Raw genomic sequence first — 23316 nt, forward strand, 5'->3', positions numbered from 1 at the left:
GCTGTTGTTAATTCTATTTCATTCCTTATTCTAAGTTTTGGTTTTGGAGCATTAATAGCAGCTTTTATATGTGTTAGAAAAATAAGTAAAGATTTAGTTATATACTGTGGTGTAAAGATTTGTTATATTAGATTTTAACATGATTGTTTTATCTTGTTTTAATGTTTTAGAATCTTGTAACAAAAAATGTTTATTTTATAACACGTGCAGATGATTGTACAGCAATGGAACGTAATTTGTTTGCTTTTTAACTAGCAGTTCATTAAACATATTTTCTCATTTGCGGGAAAGCATTAAAGAAATTTTGAAGTGGTAACTTAATGAATGCTGTGTTACGTGTTGATTACATTCTAAGTTACGCATAACATAGCAAGCATTATCATTTCTCTAAATAAAAAAAAATTCTCACTGGAATTGAAAATATTATATTTTAATTGTTTCTGTACATGTGTGTGTGTGTGTGTGTGTTTGTGTCACATATGCTTTCATAATAAAGTATATTATTTGTGAAATGGATAATTTTTTTTGTTTTCAGTCATTTGACCGCTTTGATGCAGCTCTCCAAGATTCCCTATCTAGTGCCAGTGGTTTCATTTTGGTATACCCCTACATTCTACATCCCTAATAATTTTTTTTACATGCTCTAAACATTGCCTGCCTGCACAATTTTCCCCATCTATCTGTCTCTCCAATATCAAAGCGACTATTCAAGTATGCCTTAATTCTGTAATGTCTTAATTCTTCTTCTTAATGTCTTAATTCGGCCTATAAGTCTGTCTTTTTTTTAACTTTATTTTTCCAAATGCTTCTTTCTTTATCAATTTGCCGCACCTCTTCATATGTCACTTTATCTGCCCATCTGATTTTTAACATTCTCCTATAGCACCATATTTCAAAAGCTTCTAATTTTTTCTTCTCAGGTACTCTGATCGTCCAAGTTTCACTAACATATAAAGCTACACTCCAGACATATACTTTCAAAAATGTTTTCCTAGTGTTTAAATTCATTTTTGATGTAAGCATATTATATTCCTGACTGAAAACTTGTTTCACCTGTGCTATTTAGCATTTTATATCACTCCTGCTTCATCCATCTTTAGTAATTCTACTTCCCAAATAACAGAATTCTTCTACCTCTATAATCTTTTCTCTTCCTATTTTTATATTCAGTGGTCCATCTACATTATATCTACTAAATTTTATTACTTTCATTTTGTTCTTGTTTATTATCATGCTGTAGTTCTTGCATAGTACTTCATCCATGCCATTTGTTGTTTCTTCTAAATCTTTATTATTCTCAGCTAGGATTACTATATCAGCAAATCATAGCATCTTTATCTTTCCACCTTGCACTGTTACTCTAAATTTTTGAATCTAAATTGTTCTTTAATATCATTAACTGCTAAAAAGTAACGAGGATAGGGAACATCCTTGTTGGACTCCCTTTTGTATTACGGCTTCTTTCTTATATTTTTTGATTACACTGATAGACAAAAACAAAAGTTTTTTAATATTTCTCTAAGTGAGATACCATTTCTTTAATTGCTTTTTTGCATGCATTACAGATCTGTAAATACAATTTTTCTATCACCCTTAGTTTTAAATAAATTATGCCTCAAAAAAAAAATTAAGGGAAAAATATAGTTAAAATCTGTAAAATTTATAATTTTACACGGCCATACCTGTGTTAGAATGATTCCGCTGATGCTTTTCTTTTATAAATAGCCTCAGGTACATCTTGAATTAATGTCCAATAGTAATCGGCTAACATGTTAGTATCCCGTTTCCGTTTATAGCGGCTTTCCATCACTGAAATGTCTTTGTGAAAATTTTCACCATGTTTGCCACTTATGTCTTAGAGGTTGTCAGGAAAAAATCCAGATGTGAGTGGAGGAAATCTATTTTCAAAGACATATTACATCCCATAGCTCTGTATGAAGTTAGAAGTTGATTAAAAATATCGTGGTAATTTTTGGCCAAGAAACTTTTATAAACATCTTTAAATGGAGCCGAAGCTGTTCTTCCTACATTATTTAACGTTGAGTATACATCATCTTTGACCGACTTTTTTATTTGAGGACCAACAAATATTCCTTCTTTAATTTTTCCTTCACTTACATTTGGAAATTTCTGTCTTATTTACAAAAATCTGGGACTATCCTTCTTTGTTGCTTTTACAAAAGTTTTCATTAGTCCTAGCTTGATATTGAGAGGGGGTAAAAATATTTTTTTGGGTTCAACTAAGGGCTCATGAATAATATTTTTCCCATTTGCAGTTAAGTTGTTTTGTTTCTTCCACTCTTTGGAAACATAATGTTTATCCCTAGCTCGGCTGTTCCGTTCGCAAAGAAAACATAGTATAGCCTAACTGCATGCCTAACAAAATAGCTACAACTTTCAAATCATCACATATGTTCCAGCTATGTTTTTTATAATTTATTTTTTCAAGAACATCTTTCATCATATTGAATGTCTCTTTCAAATTAATACGATAAGTGATTGGTATCGAAGGATTGCAAGTTCCTTGGTTCCTGTAAATATTAGCAATTGTTCTTCTTGTTGCACAAATTTTTAACAATTGAAGTTGTTACTTCAATTACTTTATTTGCCTGTAATTTCTGCTATTAGTAAAATATACAGATCATATTTTCTGTCATCTAATTAATAAAAAGAAAAAAAGATGAATTTATTTAAAACATTTTTTTTTCAGATGTACGGTGGGATGAGAGGAATTAAAGGATTAGTATGTGAAACATCTGTCCTCGATCCTGATGAAGGTATTCGATTCCGTGGTTTATCAATACCTGAATGTCAAAAAGTGCTGCCAAAAGCAAATGGTGGTGAAGAACCTTTACCAGAAGGTCTCTTCTGGCTTTTAATTACAGGGGATGTACCAAATGATGCTCAGGTATAAAAAGAAAAATAATTGAAAAATTACTGAGGGTGTGTGTGTGTGTGTGTGACTGATACTTTTATAACTATATTAGAATATGAGTTATTAATTCTTTAAGAAGTTATTAATTTAATTACGGTGTATTTAAAATATTGATTAAAAAAATTGAAATTTAAACTTTGTTACACTAAAGTTTATGAAACTTAATTAATACTTCTTTCAAACATTTAATTTTTTATATTAATGTAGATTTAATTCTTGCAGAGTTAAATTACTTCAAGAGAATTTTTAAAAAAATTTGTATTTTGTTACATCAGAGAGCACTGTAGAATACTGACGTGAAGTAAAAACGTTTTTAATAACTTTGTGGAAAAATTTAAAAAAATAGAATTGAAAGGTTGATATAAATTTTTGTTTTGTTTAATGTGTTAACTGCCAATAAAAAATCTAGTAACACTGGCCAAATTTTTGTTTTTAATAGTGAACATAATAATAATCTTTAAATGGATTAAATGTAAAGATTAAGGAACGTTTGTTGGAGGTTGTGTTTCCTGATTTTGATTTTTTAATGCAGTAATCTATGAATTAAGGCTGCACTGTAATCTAACAAAGAAACTTTATTTTAAACTATGATTCTGATCTTTTGGAGCTTCTAAAGGTTTGGAATTATTTTTCACTTAAATTTTCACTTTTTAAAATGGATCTGCCTATTTTAAGATTTCAGGATAGTTAATTGCTAATAAAATATAAAGTTTCAGATAAATAGCAGTGATGCAAGTTTTACGACATCACTAATCCCATTGTCATACAACCTTTTAAATCTCTTTATTTGAACTGTCAACCATCTCCTTGTTTGCTATTAGATTTAATTTCATTTATAATATTTAATAATCTGGTGATTATATGAAATCCATTACTCATGTAATAGTAGGATTTATGAATAAATTCAAATCGAGTATGTTCAAAATCTTGAGAAAGGAAGCTAAAAAAGTTGATCCTTTCATCCAAGAGGAAAAAAACAAGGAGCTACTTCATAAATAATTCAGAAACAACAAAAGGTAAGGTCGTTTCTTTTTTTTCAGCAACTGATTTAATTAAATGTTAATAAATTACATATATTTTAAATACCATGTGTCTATTGGCACGTTAAAAAAATATTTCAAATGTGATTAATGCTTAAGTCTTACTAATAATTAATTATCTGAATTTGGGTATTTAAATAAAAACTATTTTTATTTCACATAATTATAACAAAGAGTATTTGAAAGAACCTCAAAGTTGTTCAAATTTATTTATTTACATAACTAATAAAATTGCACTTTAAATAAAATATGTAAGTAATATTTAAATTTTTCTACTATAAATAAAGATATGATTAAATTATAAGATTACCGTTTCATTTTAAAAAAGAAAGTATGAAGTACTTATTTTACAGAGTTCTTTAATTTCAGCTTAGATAAATTAAAGTGAGCAAATAATTTGCTTTAAGCTTCTTCTTTAAGTGAAATTACTGATGTTGACCATTATTGAAATTCGGATGCTATTTATTTATAACACAGTTTAATTATTTTTTATTGAAATCTACTTTCAATTTATTTCTTAATGAATTTTACTCGATCCTTTAATCACAACAAAATAATAAATACTTGAACAACATTAAAAATGATCAGTAACAAAAATGAATTTCGTTTATATTATATGTTTTAATAGGAAAAAATTAATATTTAATTTTAGATAATTTAATATGTTATATGAAAGAGATAGAAGTAATTAACATTAAAATCGTGCTAAAATTTCAATGTCTTCAATTGTAATTCCATGCCATATCAAAAATAATTTTTGTTGCACTTCAGTGCATCCATGACAGTTTATGGTAAAATAAAGCTTAAAACTCTATTATTGTATTTGGTACTTAAAACTTTTATCTTATTATGGTATTTATGTATAAAAGTTGCTTACTGTTTAATGTAAGCTGATCAACATTTCAAAATATCTGAAGTGGCTCTGTGTTTTTTTATCTGTACTTATCTAGAGTGGATGAAAAAAATGAAAATGTCATTTTACCTCAACTCTGCTATCTATTTCATTTTTAATGTTTCTTTGAATTATTGTCTTCAAACAGTTAATATTCTTATTATCTATAATTGATGAACACACTATAAACTTTTAATTGTTCAATTTTTAATATGCATTATCAGTGTAGATTAGTTAAAAAAGTACAGAGATTGATTGAACTGGAATTAGTGTTCTGTAAATAAAAAGCGATTTGTTATGACACAATAATTTAATTGAAATTACTTGAGAAATACTTTAAAAGAAGTTAAGAACTGTTAAAAATGAAAGAAATGAAGCGTAACAAAAAGAACCAACCTCACTTATAAAAATAACAAAATTGCTATGAATAAAGAAGCATAACGGACTGAGTATTTTGAAAATCGTTTTAATTTAGCCTTATAATTGTAGTGAAGAAGAACTCAATCTACAAGGTGATAAGTTATAATGTAATAAGAGATGTATAAAAATGTGTAGGATTTCATTTTATGAAATGAAGAACAAAAGGGATCAGAAGATTAAGCAAGTGTCACAAAATTATCAGGGCCAATTATTACTTAGAATGTAATTTTTGTTTACAATTTTGAGAACTATATGGCCTAATAGCAAACTAATCAATAAAAAAATTAAAGTAAATATTTATATATATAGTACATATGTTAATAATTTACTTTTAAAAAAGGGAAATCAGTAACAATATGAAAATTATTGGACCATTGCTCTTTTAAGTTATAAAATTTATGAATGTGTAAAATAAAAATGAAATTTATGTATACATTTTTTTTTTAATTTATTGAAAAAGAGCACATATTTAGTCAAAATAGTTTGAAATAATGGGAGTTAGGAGATAATATAATCATGATTATCAGTTACCATATAACAGATTAACAATATTAAAAAAAAAAAATGCTGATAAGCAAAATGAGGAAAAGCTGAAGTATGTATATTTGTAAGACAAAATTGTTTAATGCATATTAAAATAATATTTCTTTTGATTCATTTAGTATTGCAACAGAAAAAAATTATAAAGTCAGTAATATCACACATAGTTTAATTTTTCTATAAAGATAACATATCTATTCAAATGCATCATTTTTATATGCGTTTAATAAAAAGACCGAGATAGATAAAGAAACGTGCGTAAAAAATGTATTTCTAGACAAATTTCAAACATGTTCATAAAATCAGTAAATATAACAATATGGAAATGTAAGAAAAAAAGTTTTTGAGGTTATATTGGTTAAATTCAATTAGGGGGGAGGGCATTAATTCAATTAGAGGTTTTAGAGACATCGATTGCTGTGGTCATTACTTCCTTTCCATGTCAAAAAAAAATTAATTTTTTTGTTTTATTATTATTATTATTATTATTAATATAATTTATATTTTTAAAAAAAACAAATTTTTTTTTAATAATATAACGTATTATTTATGTATTTCAATGTAAATAATAACAAAAAACTGATGAATGGCATGAGGGCCATGTAATATATATCTAATGAATAAATTTATTGGATACCAATGTATCTCTCTGGGCCATGTAATATATATCTAATGAATAAATTTATTGGATACCAATGTATCTCTCTAAACAATATAAATTTTTAATTTTCAATAATATAAAACTTTTAAATATATTCACATCTGACCCGTTTTCATTAATGAATCATCAGATCCTTTTGCATAAACTTGCAATATAAAAACATCAACATTAATTTAATGTTTGTTTTACATAAAAATATGAAATGCTGCACATTGCTTTGAAATGAGTCTGTAGTTCTACAGTCTCATCAATGTCGTAATTATTAAATATATTTATTAGAGAAATGGATTTGATCAAAGATTTTACATGTGGTAATATGTTAGTCCCTACAGAATAATCCTCATACTTTCAACTAGAACAGCATTGTGCCATACATTACAGCAGGTATGATAGCTACTGAATCAAATTGTTAAAGATCAAAGGCTACATGTTAATATATTGTGGTATGTAGTACTATAGACAAATACTATGTGTATATATTTATATACACACACACACACACACACACACACACACACACACACACACACACACACACACACACACACACACACACACACACACACACACACACACACACACACACACACACACACACACACACACACACACACACACACACACACACACACACACACACACACACACACACACACACACACATAACATACATACATAATAATGCATAGTAATATATTGATGAATTATTTGAAAGCAACCAAGCTGAATGTGACCATTATCTGATTCCTAAAAAAAAATCCTGAGCAATACTTTGACAGCTTTTTTTTGCATAGTTTTCAACTTTAGTTTCACATTTTATGCATCAATTTATTGCTAATTGTAACTAAAAGTAATGAAAAATACTTTTCTATTACGTTTATACTATTCCATCAAACATTTCAAATTGTTGACGAGTCTATATTGGATCCAGGTCAGTTAAGGAGAGATTCCATTGGAATTATTCTTTATCATTGTTTCAACAATTTCTGATTAAAACCTGGTAATTATGAAAAAAAAAATTAAAAGGTAAATCATTTTATTTTTCATTCTGCTTATCCACTAAAATTTGTTGTGATCTTAAATTTAACAATTTTGACTCTGTTAGAATATAATTTCTAAAAATGTTGAATAAAAAATGTAAATACAAAAATGATATAGGTAAAACTTTTGTAAGTCTGGTGAACAAGCCAGTAGAATAATTTTAAAGCCTTCTTGACATGTTTGTACATCCAGTAATCTTAACTATGTGAAAATGTAGCTTAGGACTCCTGTCCTGAGAAGTTAAAAAATTTGAACTATAATCCCACGTACGTAATTTTTAAAACTTATTTTGCTTAATAAAAAAACAGTAGGATAAAAGAATTGCAAAAAATTAATGTCACAAAACATTAAGAATGAATTTTCATTTATCAAGTTTCAAAGAACAGTAACATATGAATTGGAAACTTAAGTATGTTATAACAGAAATTTATTTATGGTAACTTGTTTATTGTGATTAATTTAAATTGTTAAAATTATGTTATTCTTGTTTATTGTGATTGTAATTAAATTTGTTTAATTGTGATTTGTTTATTGTGATTTTAATTAAAATTTTAAAATTATGTTATTCATAGTAAATAACCAGCAGGATTTAGACAGAAGAGTATAATAGAATAGGCCTGTTAAAAAAAAAATATATATATATATATGAAAAATGTCAAGCCTGATCAAGATTTATATTTGGGACCTCTGGATGAAAGGCTGAGGTGCTACCACTCAATCACAGAGATCAGTATAGAATAACTACTGAAATAATATTTTAATTAGTGATAGTTTTTTTGATTCACTGAAAACATTTGCTTTTTTTATTTTACTCTTAAAAAAAATTTTGGACTTCTAAATGTAGGGTGGTGAAAAGTCAGTAAAAAAATTTCATTAGAAAATCAAAATAAATTTCATTAATAAAAGTACTTTAGTACTTAATGTATTCTTATTTTGTAAAAATTTGGTACCTTTCATTTTGGTTTCAAATAATCTTGTGTAATCGCTTTAATAAAATTTTACAATGCATTAAATAAAGCCTGTGAGTAGATATTTTAATTAATTGTAAATTAAAGGAAACATTATATTTATAGCTTGAATTTTATAAAGTAGAAATAAGATGTTCAAAATTAATGATGCTATCTTCTTATGTAAACCCATAAAACTAACATAAATTAATTATTGTAATTTATTGCTGTATCTTGTTTACATTGTTGATCTTTCAAGAGGCTTCATGAATGCTTCATTCTTGTCCATCTCTCTAGTGTTGAGTGGTTTTGTATACCGGTTTGTAATAGTCTCTGGTAAGTTGATGCAGCCTCATGCTAGATGACCGTACTTTTATTTATAAGTAAATTTAGTATCTGATGATTGTATTTATGAAATTACTTTTTTTGTTAAATTTTTTTTTAACTTGCGGTATTACTAATTTAAGATAATTACTTTTATTTTAATTTTTATTACTTTTTCTGTAAATGGTTTTCTTCAGGTTTTTTCCTCAGATTTTAATTGTAAACTTATAGTATATCATGATTTATTGATCCTTTATGTTTTAAAGTATAATTAGATGAGAGTAAATTTGTGTGTATGTTCTATATATTTTAGTCGATTCATATTACTTTTTTTCAGGTGGCAGCGTTATCCAAGGAATGGGCTACTAGAGCCGAGATCCCACCTCATGTTGTAACTATGTTAAATAATTTCCCTACCGACCTTCACCCTATGTCTCAGCTTAGTTGTGCTGTGACTGCATTAAATTCTGAAAGTAAATTCGCTCAAGCATATTCAAATGGTGTTCATAAAACCAAATACTGGGAGGCAAGTTGTTTTTTATTTCATAATTTTACTAGTTATTATAGCTGTACAATATTATTATTATATTAATTATTATCTCATACTTTAATCACTAGTTGTAAGAATATTATCCTTGAACCATAATAAAAATGTTTTTATTAAAACATGCTTTTTGCTATTTATATAATATTCGTCAACAAACTGCTCTAAGTAGTTCATTTACTTTTTTTTTTTATTCAACCATTAACATTATATTTAATTAAATTAGTTTTCTAATGAGGTAAATTATAATATTTTCAATTTTCTTTTTCTGTTGTTTATTTATTCTATTTTAATGCTATGTTTGTTATTAAACATAAAATAAATAAGAAGTTGGAGCAATCGATACAAATAAAGATTGGAGTGCTAACTTCACAAATATGTTGGGATATAGTGATAATCTCGTATTCACTGAACTTAGTGTATTTTCAGAAATAGTCAGACAGTTTGATTAATTTACAACAGCAGTATATATTTTTATAAATAATACTTTATATAATGTTATAAACTACATATCATTTATGTAAAAAAAATAATAAATTTTTTTTTGATGTTGCTGCATAGGCAGAAGTAGGTAAATCCCTGCTTCTACAAAGCGAGGATTTACCTCTTTTCATGATAAGCTTCATGGTATCTATTGCATTTCTTTTAAGAGACCCTTGGTCCAAAAGATTGTAAGTATTGATTTCCTCTGTGTGAATATGACGTGTGCAGAATATGAAACGATCAATTTTTTTACGTAGACTACTACAATATGCTCGATTCTACTTTCTTGTTTGTTGAAGTTATTTTATAGTTGTAGAAATATTTATATAAAAATATATGTTTAAATTTTGGTTTATAATTTGATCATATAAGAACTTCATACCTTTAAAAACTTTTATGTATAAAGAAACTATATTGTACCGAGATAAACGGTCTTTAGAAAATTATCTTATTCTTACTGTATCAGTTTTAAGACCTTTTTAAATCTTGTGTATTCCTTTTAGGTTGCACATATCATTTTTTAGAAGAAATATTAAAATGTAAAAATAATATATATTGATCTATAAATTTATTTGCTAAAGCCTTTATTTAAAAACATATGCGTTAACAATCTTAAGTCTGCACTGATAACGTAATACTATACATAATAATTTTATTATTTTATTGTAAATAAAAACCGTTTAGAGATATCTGATTAGTTTAAAATAATCTCAACGTATTATATATTAATAATAATAAGCAAATAATCTTGTAACTGGTATGTTAATTTAAATTCCTGGAAAATGAATAAATTTCAGTATATGTCTTTATTAAAAAAATTTTTATTTATTGATGTTTCATTTTTTTATATCTAAATTCATTAATTTTTTGTAAAACAATATATTGTATTCTTAGAGTAATCTACAACTTTAGTTTAATAACAAACCTAATATTATGAATGTTAGTATTCATTACCAGTAAGAAGTCTTTATAAATGTGTAATTTTTTTTAAATAAAAACTCCCAGCAAGCAGCCCCCAAATCAATGATTTATTTTCAAGAACGCCCTGTTAAAAATTATTATAGAAGACACTGCAAGGTCAGTCAGTCCATTAATTTAAAGAGAGTTAAAGTAATAGGATCTTGAAGTTTGGGAGATTTGTCTGTTAGCTATTTTAACTTAAGTTTTATGTTGATACAGTATATATATGAAGATGCCATGGACCTTATCGCTAAATTACCAGTTGTTGCTGCCACTATTTACCGTAATACATATAAAGATGGTAAAGGAGTTGGAGCGATCGATACAAATAAAGATTGGAGTGCTAACTTCACAAGTATGTTGGGATGTAGTGATAATCCCGTATTCACTGAACTTATGAGGCTGTACCTAACGATTCACAGGTATTTGAGAAACTTAAATTTTTGTGTCTTTAATTAATAATTAAATGTGCATTGTTTGTGTTCATATATCATAATTTGTATATAGAAAGAATATTGTATAATATTTTACCATGTAACATTTATTTTAAGAGCAATTGTTTTAATATTGTAAGAGAAATTACATTGTTCAATTTTCTGATTAATTGTTGCATTAATTTCAATTTAACACGATTTGACATTAAATTGAAGGTTTTTTAGATGTACAGTTATGTCCATCAGAATTCTTTTTTTCATATCATCATGTAGCACTATTTTCAGTCAAAATCTCAAACCGCAGCTGAGGTATAATCAGCTGTTTTTCACGTACCTGACACTTATTGAATAAAATAAGGCAAATTTCAGGATTGAAGATCAAGTTTGAGAAAAGTTGTTACTATTTATAAAAAGAAAATTTTTCTTCCTCTTACTTTTTTAAGAAAAACTTTTCTCCTTCAAATCTACAGTTTGAAAGAAAGTAGTCTCTATGATGAGTAAATTTCTAATGAATTAGTTACTTTCATTCTTTTCCTATTTCAAGACAAAATTCCTCAATTTCCATTTTTTGTTTTAGAACATTTTAATGTTTTTGTTCTAAAGCTCCCTTTTGTTATTCGATTACTTCCATTCTTCTAACACATCCAAGCCATCTTAAACTAATCCTAGAATTATGGTCTAATTCAATTTGTTTCATTCAGAGTTCTCCTCTTCTAGTAGTACTTATTTTGTTGTTCTTTCTTCTGTCATCTATTATAATACTAACATTTCCATATCTTCTGTCATCTATTATAATACTAACATTTCCATATCTTCTGTCATCTATTATAATACTAACATTTCCATATCTTCTGTCATCTATTATAATACTAACATTTCCATATCTTCTACCCTGTTAGAATTCTTTATACTTGTCCAGGTGTTTCCTCCAAATACCACAATATGTTTAATATGTTGTACATCCTTCTTCATTAGTACTTAGTAAAAATACAGTGTTTGTACATCTAACTGATTTATTATGTATTGTACTAGTTTATAAAGAGTTTCACAGTTTTATTGTTTAAAACTTTCAGTGACCACGAAGGAGGTAATGTCTCTGCTCACACAGTGCATCTTGTAGGGTCTGCGCTATCTGATCCTTACCTTTCATTTGCTGCTGGTTTAAATGGTCTGGCCGGTCCATTGCACGGTTTGGCTAACCAGGAGGTAATATTTTTTTTTAATAATTTTGTTACATTGTTTTATTAGCGTTTATTTCTTGTTTATATTGTAAAAATACAAATGTTTATTTACCTTTTAGAAAAACTGGAGTTTTGAAATAGAAGTTACAGCAAAACTTGTTTACAGCATTACCAGTTATAACAATTTCCTGCTCGTAATTATAATTTTGCCTATTAGGCTAAATCCCGTAAAGACAAAGTAAAATTTTCACTCTTGTAACAATGATGTTTTATCATAATAGCTGTTTTGTGTGCATATATCTTACAGATGATATTTCGAGTTTTAATTTCTATGAAATAAAATCCAACTTGTAAACTCTTAACTTTTTTGCTGTATTTATTTAAAACTTTAAAATCAATAAAATTACATACAGCAAAAATAACTAAATATAGTATATATCTTAAACAGAAATTAAAAAGGATTATTTTTGCTGTGCAAATAATTCTAATTGTCTTTATTTTATACCAAATAATTTCTTGAGCAACCACGTATGGTTGCTATTGAAAATCAGTTACAAACACTTAAGGTACAGTGGTGGTAATAAGTAGTAATTAAAACATTCAAATTATATGAAATATACTTAAAAATTTATTTCCTTAAAGTCTTCTCTTTTAAATTTTGGCGAGTTAGTAATCAGTAGATCTTAGTTTGGTGAATAAGAATTTTAACTTTCATTTTGATTCAAGTATAAAACAAAACAGTCCTAAATTCTAACAAATACTCAAAGTATGTAACATTTTATTCATTGTTTCTCACCATAACATAAGATTTTATCATTCGGCAGTTTCTGTTAAAATAGTTGTTTCTTGATTGAAGGTTTCAAATACAAATACAAACATGTATTGTTACATAATAGATTGATGATTACTTGGTACTCAAATATGTCCATTCAGTAAACACTGTTAACATATACACAGCATTTTATTACATCAATTTCATAAAAGATTCCCACCTGTTGTTTTGAATAAAATTTGAATATTAAGTACTTTTTTTATAGCTTTACTCTTTATTTTCTAACTGCTAAGCAGCGATTTCATGAAAAATTCCAAAAATGTAATGTAACATCTTGCTCACATTTTGTATGGTTTGTAATAAATTCCTTCAAAATATTGCACTTTGAAATCTTTGAGATGTCATTCAAAATTAGTTATAGCCTATGTAGAAAAGACAGCATTAATTGGAAAACTCATCAGAATAAATATTTTAAACAACAGCTGGTAGAAATATTATTTTGTTGTTGACTTTGGAAGTAATATAATGAACAAGCCTGTTGATGATAATGCAATTTTGGACCGATTGTTTAAATAATAGTGATGAGGATCTGAAACCGATATAGATCCATTATACATGGAATCCCAAAATATTATTAATCATTTGTATATAATTTTTTTTTCATTTGTTAACCTGTAAATATACAAACTGTGTTCTAAGTTCTGTTTTGAATTTCCTACCTATATATATGATGTAAATAGATGGTTCTTGTGTAGCTCACTTATTTCAAATAATAGTCAGCTATTAGCAACAATAGTTTTATGATTTTGTTGTTTATATTCATTCATTTATAATGAGTACTACAATTCGTGATTCCACCAAACGGTGAAGTATCCAATTTTTTACAGCAAAAAATCATTCTGTGGCTGAAATTCTCTAGCAAATTTTGTGACATTTATGGACCAAATATTACAAGTGACACATGTAATAAAATGTCATTGATGCTGTTTGTTTCGAGAAGGGTGTATAAACATTCATGATGAAAAACGTAGCAACCGGTTATCAGTGATAATGGATAATTTTATTGAAAAAGTCAACAAAAGAAATTTGAGAAAACCAAACTTCAGTATGTCCCACTTGTCTGATGTTTCACAATCTTTGATTTATGAGGTGGTGTTGACATAAAAATTGAGCTTTAAAAATGATGTTAACAGGCACACACAAGGAAAAACATCTTGGGACAGCACATGAATATCTGCAGTACTACAAAATTGAAGGTAATGAATTTTTTGATAGCATTGTTAACTGGAAATAAAACCTGGATTTCTTATTCAAACATTGAGACAAAGCAGTAGTCAATGCGATGGCAGCATTCATAATCTTCTAGACCAAAGAAGTTCAAACAAGAATGTCCAGTAAAGAAGCTTATAGCTACTCTTATTTAGGAACAAAAAGGGTATCTTGCTTGTCAAATTTATTGATTGTGGAACTGCTGTGAATGCCCGTACAAATTGTGAAACATTAGAAAATCTTATAAGAGTTATAAAACACAAATGACGTGGGATGCTATCCTGCAGGATTTTGATTTTACATGACAACGGCTGACTACTATGTTACGTATGTTAAATCAGTCAGTGAGGTGATTAAAAAATCTTTTTTAGAAGATCTTCAATCATCCACCCTATAACCCTGACATAAATCCCGGCAGTTATTTTCTTTTTCTTCACCTTAAACATTGGCTTGCATCACAAAGATCTGACAGTGACGATGAATTGAAAAAGGGTGATATTGTGTGGTTTAATTCACTGGCGGTAGAATTTCCTGAAAAGGGAATGAATAAACTTTTAAAATGCTGTGAAAAATGTGTTGATGTTGCAGGCAGCTATGTAGGAAAGTAGTAAATAAATGCTATAGTTTTAATGCAAAAGTTATTAAGTTTGTTCATATTCTTTATTTTTATTTTGAAACAGACCCAAAAAATTGCAAAAAAAATTTGCTTTAAACACACCCCTTTCTTATATCTTTAGCTAATGTGCTATCTTGTTTTGTGAATTTAAAACAATTTTTTTTAAATTTAATTAGGAAAATAGTGCGTAAAGCTATTAATAACTTTTAAAAAAGCTCTAAAGTGCATTAAAAACAGCTGGCTGTATCGGGGGAAGGTTCTTCTTTAATTAAATGGCTGGCATTCAAATTATTAATCAGTTTGCTAATTTTGATAAATAGAAGCATTCTGACAATTTCTAGCCAAAAATATAGACAGATATACATAATTTTGTTAAAAAGTCTTTGTGTTAAGAAAATAAATGCATTGTGACTTTTTCTGATATTTTTTCTCTATTAACATTTATATCAATTGTTGTTTTACATTTTATTAGCTTTACGTTACTGTTTTTACAATGTGATTCATACAGCAATGATGAAGTTTGTTTCTTTGTTGATAATAAAATGGTTTAAAGTGAATAAAGTTTATTGTACTTAAATAAAGTTTTAAAAATGATTTATTTAGTTTTCTTAAACAAGTATTTAAAAAAAATCCTTGAACAAGCTGTATGTAAACATTTTTGTCTAACAATCATCCTGATTATCATGAAAATAAAATCTGATGTGGACACCAACATGACTTTCTCGTACACCTGTTAAATTACATATACACATTTAAAAAAAAAATTAAACGTACATAAACTTTTATTTAATTAATATCTTCTGATATTTTTTTAAAATTTATTACAATTTAAACATTTTTTTTTTACAATCAGAGGTTAATAATTATTAATAAATCAATATATTTAAATAAAATAAATAAAAAGTTAAAAAAAGGAGATTAAGTTGGAACTGAGCCAATGTGCCTTCCCCCTTAATAACTACCACTTATGATATATCATTGAAAAGCTCTCAATGACGCCCTATTACTGCAGTTAAGAAAAAAACCAAAATCCAAATTTGTTGGATTTTGGGCTTTTTCGGACACTTTTGGTCCAGTTGATTGCAATCCAAAGGGGGGAGGTGCACAGCTAGAAGTTGCAGCAATGTAAATCCAAAATTTTAACATCCTATGGCTAATCGTTATTGAGTTATATGACACACATACATACCAACATATTTATGTGTAGATGTCACACCAAAACTAGTCAAAATGGATATTTCCGTTGAAATCTGAAAAGGGAAATTTTTCACAATCACAATATTTTCTTTATTTCATACAACAAGGAATTAATACTATCACAAGATCTGTATTGCATTGGAAAATTCTTTAAGCAAATAACTTGATTTGTCGAAAACTTTGGTTCTGATTACTAATATATTATATTGTAAATTAAGAAGTTTAGGGAAAAGTGAATAGTTTAGTTAATGGTTTTTTTAATATTAAGACAATACAAAAGAATCTACAAACATCATTCAGTAACTACACAAGCATTAATTACATATTATCTATGTTTATATGTAAATGAACATTTTTATGTTATTTCATTCTTTTTGTCTTTCAGTTTGATTTTTTCTTCTTTACTTCTAAAGTAGTTGTATTCTAGTGAGAGCAATTTATTATAAAATTAAAAGATAGCCATTAGTCCCCTGGGATTTGGTTGAAGGCAAAAACAGTTTTAACCTCTATTATATTGAACACATGTAACCTAAATTCCAAACAAAGACGATTATTATATCATTTCCTATTTTTCCCTCTGTAAAAGTCAAGAAAAACTCTTAATGTGTAAGATCAGATTCTAATCAAGTCTAAGTCAAGAAACATTGTTTTTTTTATATTTCACCCTTAACAATATTTTCCCCCTTTGTACATACGTATGGAGATTTCAATCAAAAATGTTATACCAGGTTTTCCTTTACTTTGATTATGGAGACTGAGTTAGATAAAGCATCTTAAGCTCAGTTTAATGGATTGATATTACTTTTACACATCAGTCAATATTTCATAGAAAGATACTTTAGTTTTCTTTTATTTCTGAGATTTGTAAAGAAATCTAAACTAATTCAGACATTGTTCTTCTAGTAATGGTATTTGTAACTTTCTAATTGCCACTAATACCATACTAAAATTTTGGTATAGTTTTATTGCACTTTGCTCTCTTATAAGCAGTATAACTTTATAGTGTTTATCCTTTACAGTTTGTAACAAATGTAACAAACTTTCTAAAGTTGCTCTGAGTAATCTAAGCACTCCAAGTTTTTAGTTGTAGTGTGTGCTTCTATTGTTATTTGTCCTTCAGCAAAGTTTTTGTATATTTACCTGCAAAAAGACATTATTGTTCCCAGAAAAGGAGAAACGTATTATTATCATCAGTCAGGAATTTTTAGGTTAAAATTTGATCATATAAAGCTATTTGATATCAGTTAATGACATTGAACCGGCCTCCGTGGCGTGAGTGGTAGCATCTCAGCCTTTCATCCAGAGATCCCGGATTGAAATCTCAGTCAGGCATGGCATTTTCACACATGCTACAAATCATTCATCTCATCCTCTGAAGCAATACCTAACGGTGGTCCTGGAGATTAAACGCAGAAAAAAAAATTAATGACATTGAAGGATGAAAATTATAATAAAAGTTAAACTTACTTGCATCCTTCCACATAAACTTAAAATATATAAAATGGTATTATGTAGAGGTAAGTTACATTTTGTAACATTTATTGTTTAAGAAGTGTATCTTGCAAACTTTTAAAGTCTTTAATCTCATATGAAATCTATTGTTTTCTTTTAATGGAATAATGCTTTTGAAATTAAAATACAGGAAACTATGAATAATGCTGTATAATACCATGAATAAAATTGTACTGAGATATAGCATCGTGAAAGGACACAAAAGAGTTAGCCATTGCATTGCCAGTAACCAATGATAGCGGCATTCATTTGCAATCTATACTTGTAAATATGTTAATTTTAATGAATATTTTTTCTACAGTCCCAAAACAGATAATGGTTTATTAACAGTTAAAATAATTCATTTGTCCAAGTATATATTTATTTATATAAGTGCATATTTATTTTATTTTTAGTTTTTAGCCTTTGTGTAATTTATTCAATTGTTTTTTATGTTAACTTCAACATTGAAACTAGGTATTACAAATAAAAGCAGTATTTACTACATGTTAATCTATTGATTAATTATATATTCTTACTTTGGTAATTATTAATTTTTAGGTCTTGGTTTGGTTATCAAAATTAAGAGGTGAGCTTGGAGACAACGTTTCAGATGATAAATTAAAAGAGTTCATTTGGAAGACATTGAAGGGCGGTCAGGTTGTTCCTGGGTATGGTCATGCTGTACTTAGAAAGACCGATCCGAGATACACATGTCAACGAGAGTTTGCTTTGAAACATTTGCCAAACGATCCTCTCTTCAAGGTAATATCGATGTGTTTAATTTTAAATGTATTAAATCGAATTGTTTCTTATATAAAATAAACACCTATCCGTTTCAACATTCTTGGTATTCTTAGTATTAGTTGTTATTAGAATAAAAATAAAGCCAGCATTTCTCACACCAAAAACAGTATTTCAGAGTTGAAATTTTTCGTAACAAACTGTTCTAACTTTTAATGCTGGTTTAGAATAAATAATCGGTGTGTTATTGATGTATTAGTATTGCAAAATAAATAATACAGTTTTTTAGCAAATTATTATCTAAAATTTACCGTTATTAAAAATTATTCCATTACCAAATTCAGCTAATTATGCACTGGCTTGATTCCAGTGCAGAAAAATGTCACAAAAAATGAAATTGTTAGAAGTTTTTCATGAAAACTGTATTATCAGTTTATCATCAAATTTATTGAATTAAATATCTGTACCCGTAGTAATAATGCAGTATATTGTTGTTATACTTCTATCAAATTATGTTGTATGTTTAATTTTTCTGTCATTTCAAAATATTTGTTTAATATGTTATTTTTTTGTAATATATGAAAAAATCCCATTTCTTTGTTGATAAAATTATTCAGAACATATTAATGAGATCAAAAATATATTTAAATTGGTTTTCAAGTCGATAAAAAGGTTTTAACAATATTAATAAACAGTTGGAAAACATAAATAAATGTAGCAGTAATACTCCTTATTATAAAAATTTAAATCATTAGTTAATTAATTTTGCATACATGGTCTCATTAAAGCTATTAATTATATTGAAATACTGTTTGCAATTTGTATCAAAAATCAAAATAATCATGATAAAAGCTAAAACAGAAACATGATCAGGACTTATAATTTAAGTTCTCAAATTGTCATTCCTTTTGTAAAAATACATTCTTTTAGCATGCTAGTTAGTTTCTTATAAAAAGATAATTATTTAAATTGTAAAAAAACATATTTCATATTGTATTGTTGCATACCATTACACACACCCGAGATGAATACCATATCAACATATTCCTTTGTTGTAAATAAGTAAGGCATTACTTGAATGGCAAACTGATCATCTTCAAACTAAAATTCACAGAAAAATTTCACTGATGACAGCGTGGCTCACAGTTCCCAATATACTTATATACATTAAAGAATGATTTAAACACTAATGCAGTATTGCACATTGTTGATCAGCTATTATTATTTTACTGCCAACTTTGAAATAATAATTTTTCAAATAGTCTATTGTATTTCTGTCATTAATAAAAAATTTATTCAAATTAATTTTTGTTTTACAATTCTTGTTTAATTTCCAGTTTTAAAAAAAATTTTAACAGGAAATTTAGTTTTTACAAATTTTTCACGTAAACCAAAAAAGAGTTTATTTTTTGTTTAATAAGTACTTTTCTGACAAATGTAGTAATGTACTGTTTCTAAATAAAATTTGACTTTTTTTTTAACCTTTGCTTTATTCAACTTATTACACTGCTGTTCAGAATTAAATTTTCTACAAGTTTTGTTTTTGAGTTTATTACCCATTTAACAAAGTTATTGTATGTCAGACAAAAAAAAAATTGTTTTTTACCTCAATTTATTGGTTTTCACCATAAATTTCTCAAAAACTACTGCATATGTGGTTCTGGAACCTGTTTTATTTGATTTTTCAGGTCAAAAACCATAAGAAATCACTAATTCTGTTCCTTATTTAACAACTTAAAATTTTCAGTATGACCTCATTTCACTGGGATAGCCAAAATCTGAGTGAAATCTTTCACTAGTTGTAACTCGCAAATTGAGCATTTTAGGATATATGTTTATGTAAATCGCAAATTGAGCATTTTAGGGTATATGTTTATGTAACTTATTCTATTATTTTCATGAGTAGAATAGGTTATGAAAGATCTGGTAGAACTCTGTGATACATTCTATCTATTTATTTATTTATTTTTTTTTTGAAAGGCAGATTAAAAAATCTTAAAAGCGATAATAAAAATACGTGAATCTTATTGTATGAAATGAAATCCTAAAAAGTTGAATCCATTTTCTGGTGCTAAAGTTTAGGTTACAAATTTTTACCAAGTATATTTGCACGTATATACTCATAGAATTAAATTTATTCTCATGGTAGAAAGTAATGAGCCCATCAAATTAAAATTTTTTATTTACTCCGATAAAACCACTTGAAGATTTCAAATTTGTTTATGCAAACGTTGATTGTTTATATATATATATTTTTTTTGCCCAAGCCATATGAAGTATTAACAAAAATTTTAAAGAATTGAATATAAGGGGATGAATTGATGTGAGGAATAATTCCTGTTAAGTACTGTACCCCTGATTTAACTATTTAAAGCTAATGTTTTGACACCATGATAATGATTCCAATGAATGATGCATTTTATGAAAACAAGTCATTTATTTCTGTGTAAATATTCCATCGCTTTACTTAAGACAGTGATTAATTATGAATGAAATAAACTTGCAGATAATGATTGCACAGTTAAATACCATTTATAATTGTTTACATAACCAAATGTTTTCATCGGTTTACGAATAACAAATTTTTCCATCGCCTACTCCTTGCATCCTTTGTTTTGAATTTCATCTAAACAGTGTAACTTCAGTAATTGACATTGAGTATAATTTCTACTTTACTTTTTTCAGTTTGCTGTCAGATACATTTCAATAATGTTAAGATATTTTTGCCACTTTAAAAACATTTTACATGAGCAGTTTTACATTGCTGTTGTGCATGATTTTATTTAATTCTTTAAAAGACAGTGAACTTAATTTTTACTTTGACACATAATAAATTGCTTTGTTGTTTTACAGTGAAGATAAAGTTTTTAATACTGTAACTATAAGTAACAACTGGAACAGTAAAGATTACTTCTGGTTAATCTTAATATAATCTTGTTAGGTTGGAATTATCTGGTTCAACACTATAATTTTGAATTAGTTACAATTTTTTTTAATAAAGTATTGTCTGTATGTTGTTTGTGTCTAAAATTGAAATATTGTAATATTGTGTTAATATTTTATAGCTTGTGTCTTCAGTATACAAGGTTGTACCGCCTGTGTTAATGGAACTTGGCAAAGTTAAAAACCCATGGCCTAATGTAGATGCACATTCAGGTGTTCTTTTGCAGGTATGTATACAAGTAATTTGTCAGATCATTTTTATGACTGTATTTTTTGTCTAGTCTAATTTTTTCTGCATATACAAATGAATTTATAACATATACTTTAACAATCAAACTATAAAATTGAAACGTTCTAAACGTAAAAATGTTGATATCAGAAAATATGAAAGATTTATTCTTCTGATGAAATATTTTTCTAATTATCTATCGTAACTAAAAAAAATTAAGTGAGGAATTGTAAAATAATGTTTTTAAGGTCTAAAATAGCATTGACAGTAATAATCTATTGTTTGTTAAATGACATCAGCAAAATATCGTGAGAAGCATACTTATAAACTGCTTTAAACTTTGCAGAACTTTCCAGATTGTGACATATCTCCACAGATTCATCATCCTCATGATATGTCAAGTAAAGGCAGAAAGTTAGCAACCGCTCTCTTTTTCACAACATATTTTTCACTTTATAACTGATTTGCTTTTTATCTTGTTATAACTATTTTTTCTTAAAAATGAAAGAACGATTTTTGTAAATATATAATGATGTCAGAAAAGTTGTTCATTTTAATAGATACAGCAGTAAAATAGAATTCTTACTTTTATTGCAGAAATATTATAAAGTTGTTTGATTTTGTTACCTGTTATTTATATATATTTATCTTTATAATAACTTTTTAAAGTCAATTTTAAGACTCATATTCCTCTGTACTATTATACAAATATAAATAAATAATTTGATCCACCAAGTAAAAAATAAAATGAAATTAGGTAAGATGACACTTACCTTACATCGTTATATATACACAAGAGTACTTTCACAATTTTCTCACATGCAAGAAAATCATGAAATACCTTTGTGTATATATAATGATATAAGGTACTACTACCCTACTTAATTTAATTTTATTCTGTACTTAATGGATCAAAAATCTTAACTAGAATTTTATACAGAAGAATTGAGAGGAGAGTGGAAGAAGTGTTAGGAGAAGACCAATTTGGTTTCAGGAAAAGTATAGGGACAAGGGAAGCAATTTTAGGCCTCAGATTAATAGTAGAAGGAAGATTAAAGAAAAACAAACCAACATACTTGGCGTTTATAGACCTAGAAAAGGCTTTCGATAACGTAGATTGGAATAAAATGTTCAGCATTTTAAAAAAATTAGGGTTCAAATACAGAGATAGAAGAACAATTGCTAACATGTACAGGAACCAAACAGCAACAATAACAATTGAAGAACATAAGAAAGAAGCCCTAATAAGAAAGGGAGTCCGACAAGGATGTTCCCTATCTCCGTTACTTTTTAATCTTTACATGGAACTAGCAGTTAATGATGTTAAAGAACAATTTAGATTCGGAGTAACAGTACAAGGTGAAAAGATAAAGATGCTACGATTTGCTGATGATATAGTAATTCTAGCCGAGAGTAAAAAGGATTTAGAAGAAACAATGAACGGCATAGATGAAGTCCTACGCAAGAACTATCGCGTGAAAATAAACAAGAACAAAACAAAAGTAATGAAATGTAGTAGAAATAACAATGATGGACCACTGAATGTGAAAATAGGAGGAGAAAAGATTATGGAGGTAGAAGAATTTTGTTATTTGGGAAGTAAAATTACTAAAGATGGACGAAGCAGGAGCGATATAAAATGCCGAATAGCAC

At 27.2% G+C, this 23316-nt stretch overlaps 1 protein-coding gene across 1 annotated transcript in view; it reads left to right on the forward strand.

Moving 5' to 3' along the window:
- Positions 1-23316, forward strand: part of kdn (citrate synthase) — an 82770-nt gene that overhangs the window by 55437 nt on the left and 4017 nt on the right. Inside the window, exons 3-8 of the mRNA XM_075355863.1 lie at positions 2711-2908; positions 9138-9326; positions 11007-11209; positions 12295-12427; positions 18309-18512; positions 21557-21661. Of these exons, the coding sequence (XP_075211978.1) occupies positions 2711-2908; positions 9138-9326; positions 11007-11209; positions 12295-12427; positions 18309-18512; positions 21557-21661 (1032 nt within the window). The remainder of the gene's footprint in view (positions 1-2710; positions 2909-9137; positions 9327-11006; positions 11210-12294; positions 12428-18308; positions 18513-21556; positions 21662-23316) is intronic.

This window comes from Lycorma delicatula, chromosome 2, assembly GCF_047948215.1.
Source record: "Lycorma delicatula isolate Av1 chromosome 2, ASM4794821v1, whole genome shotgun sequence".
NCBI classification, from domain to species: Eukaryota; Metazoa; Arthropoda; class Insecta; order Hemiptera; family Fulgoridae; genus Lycorma; species Lycorma delicatula.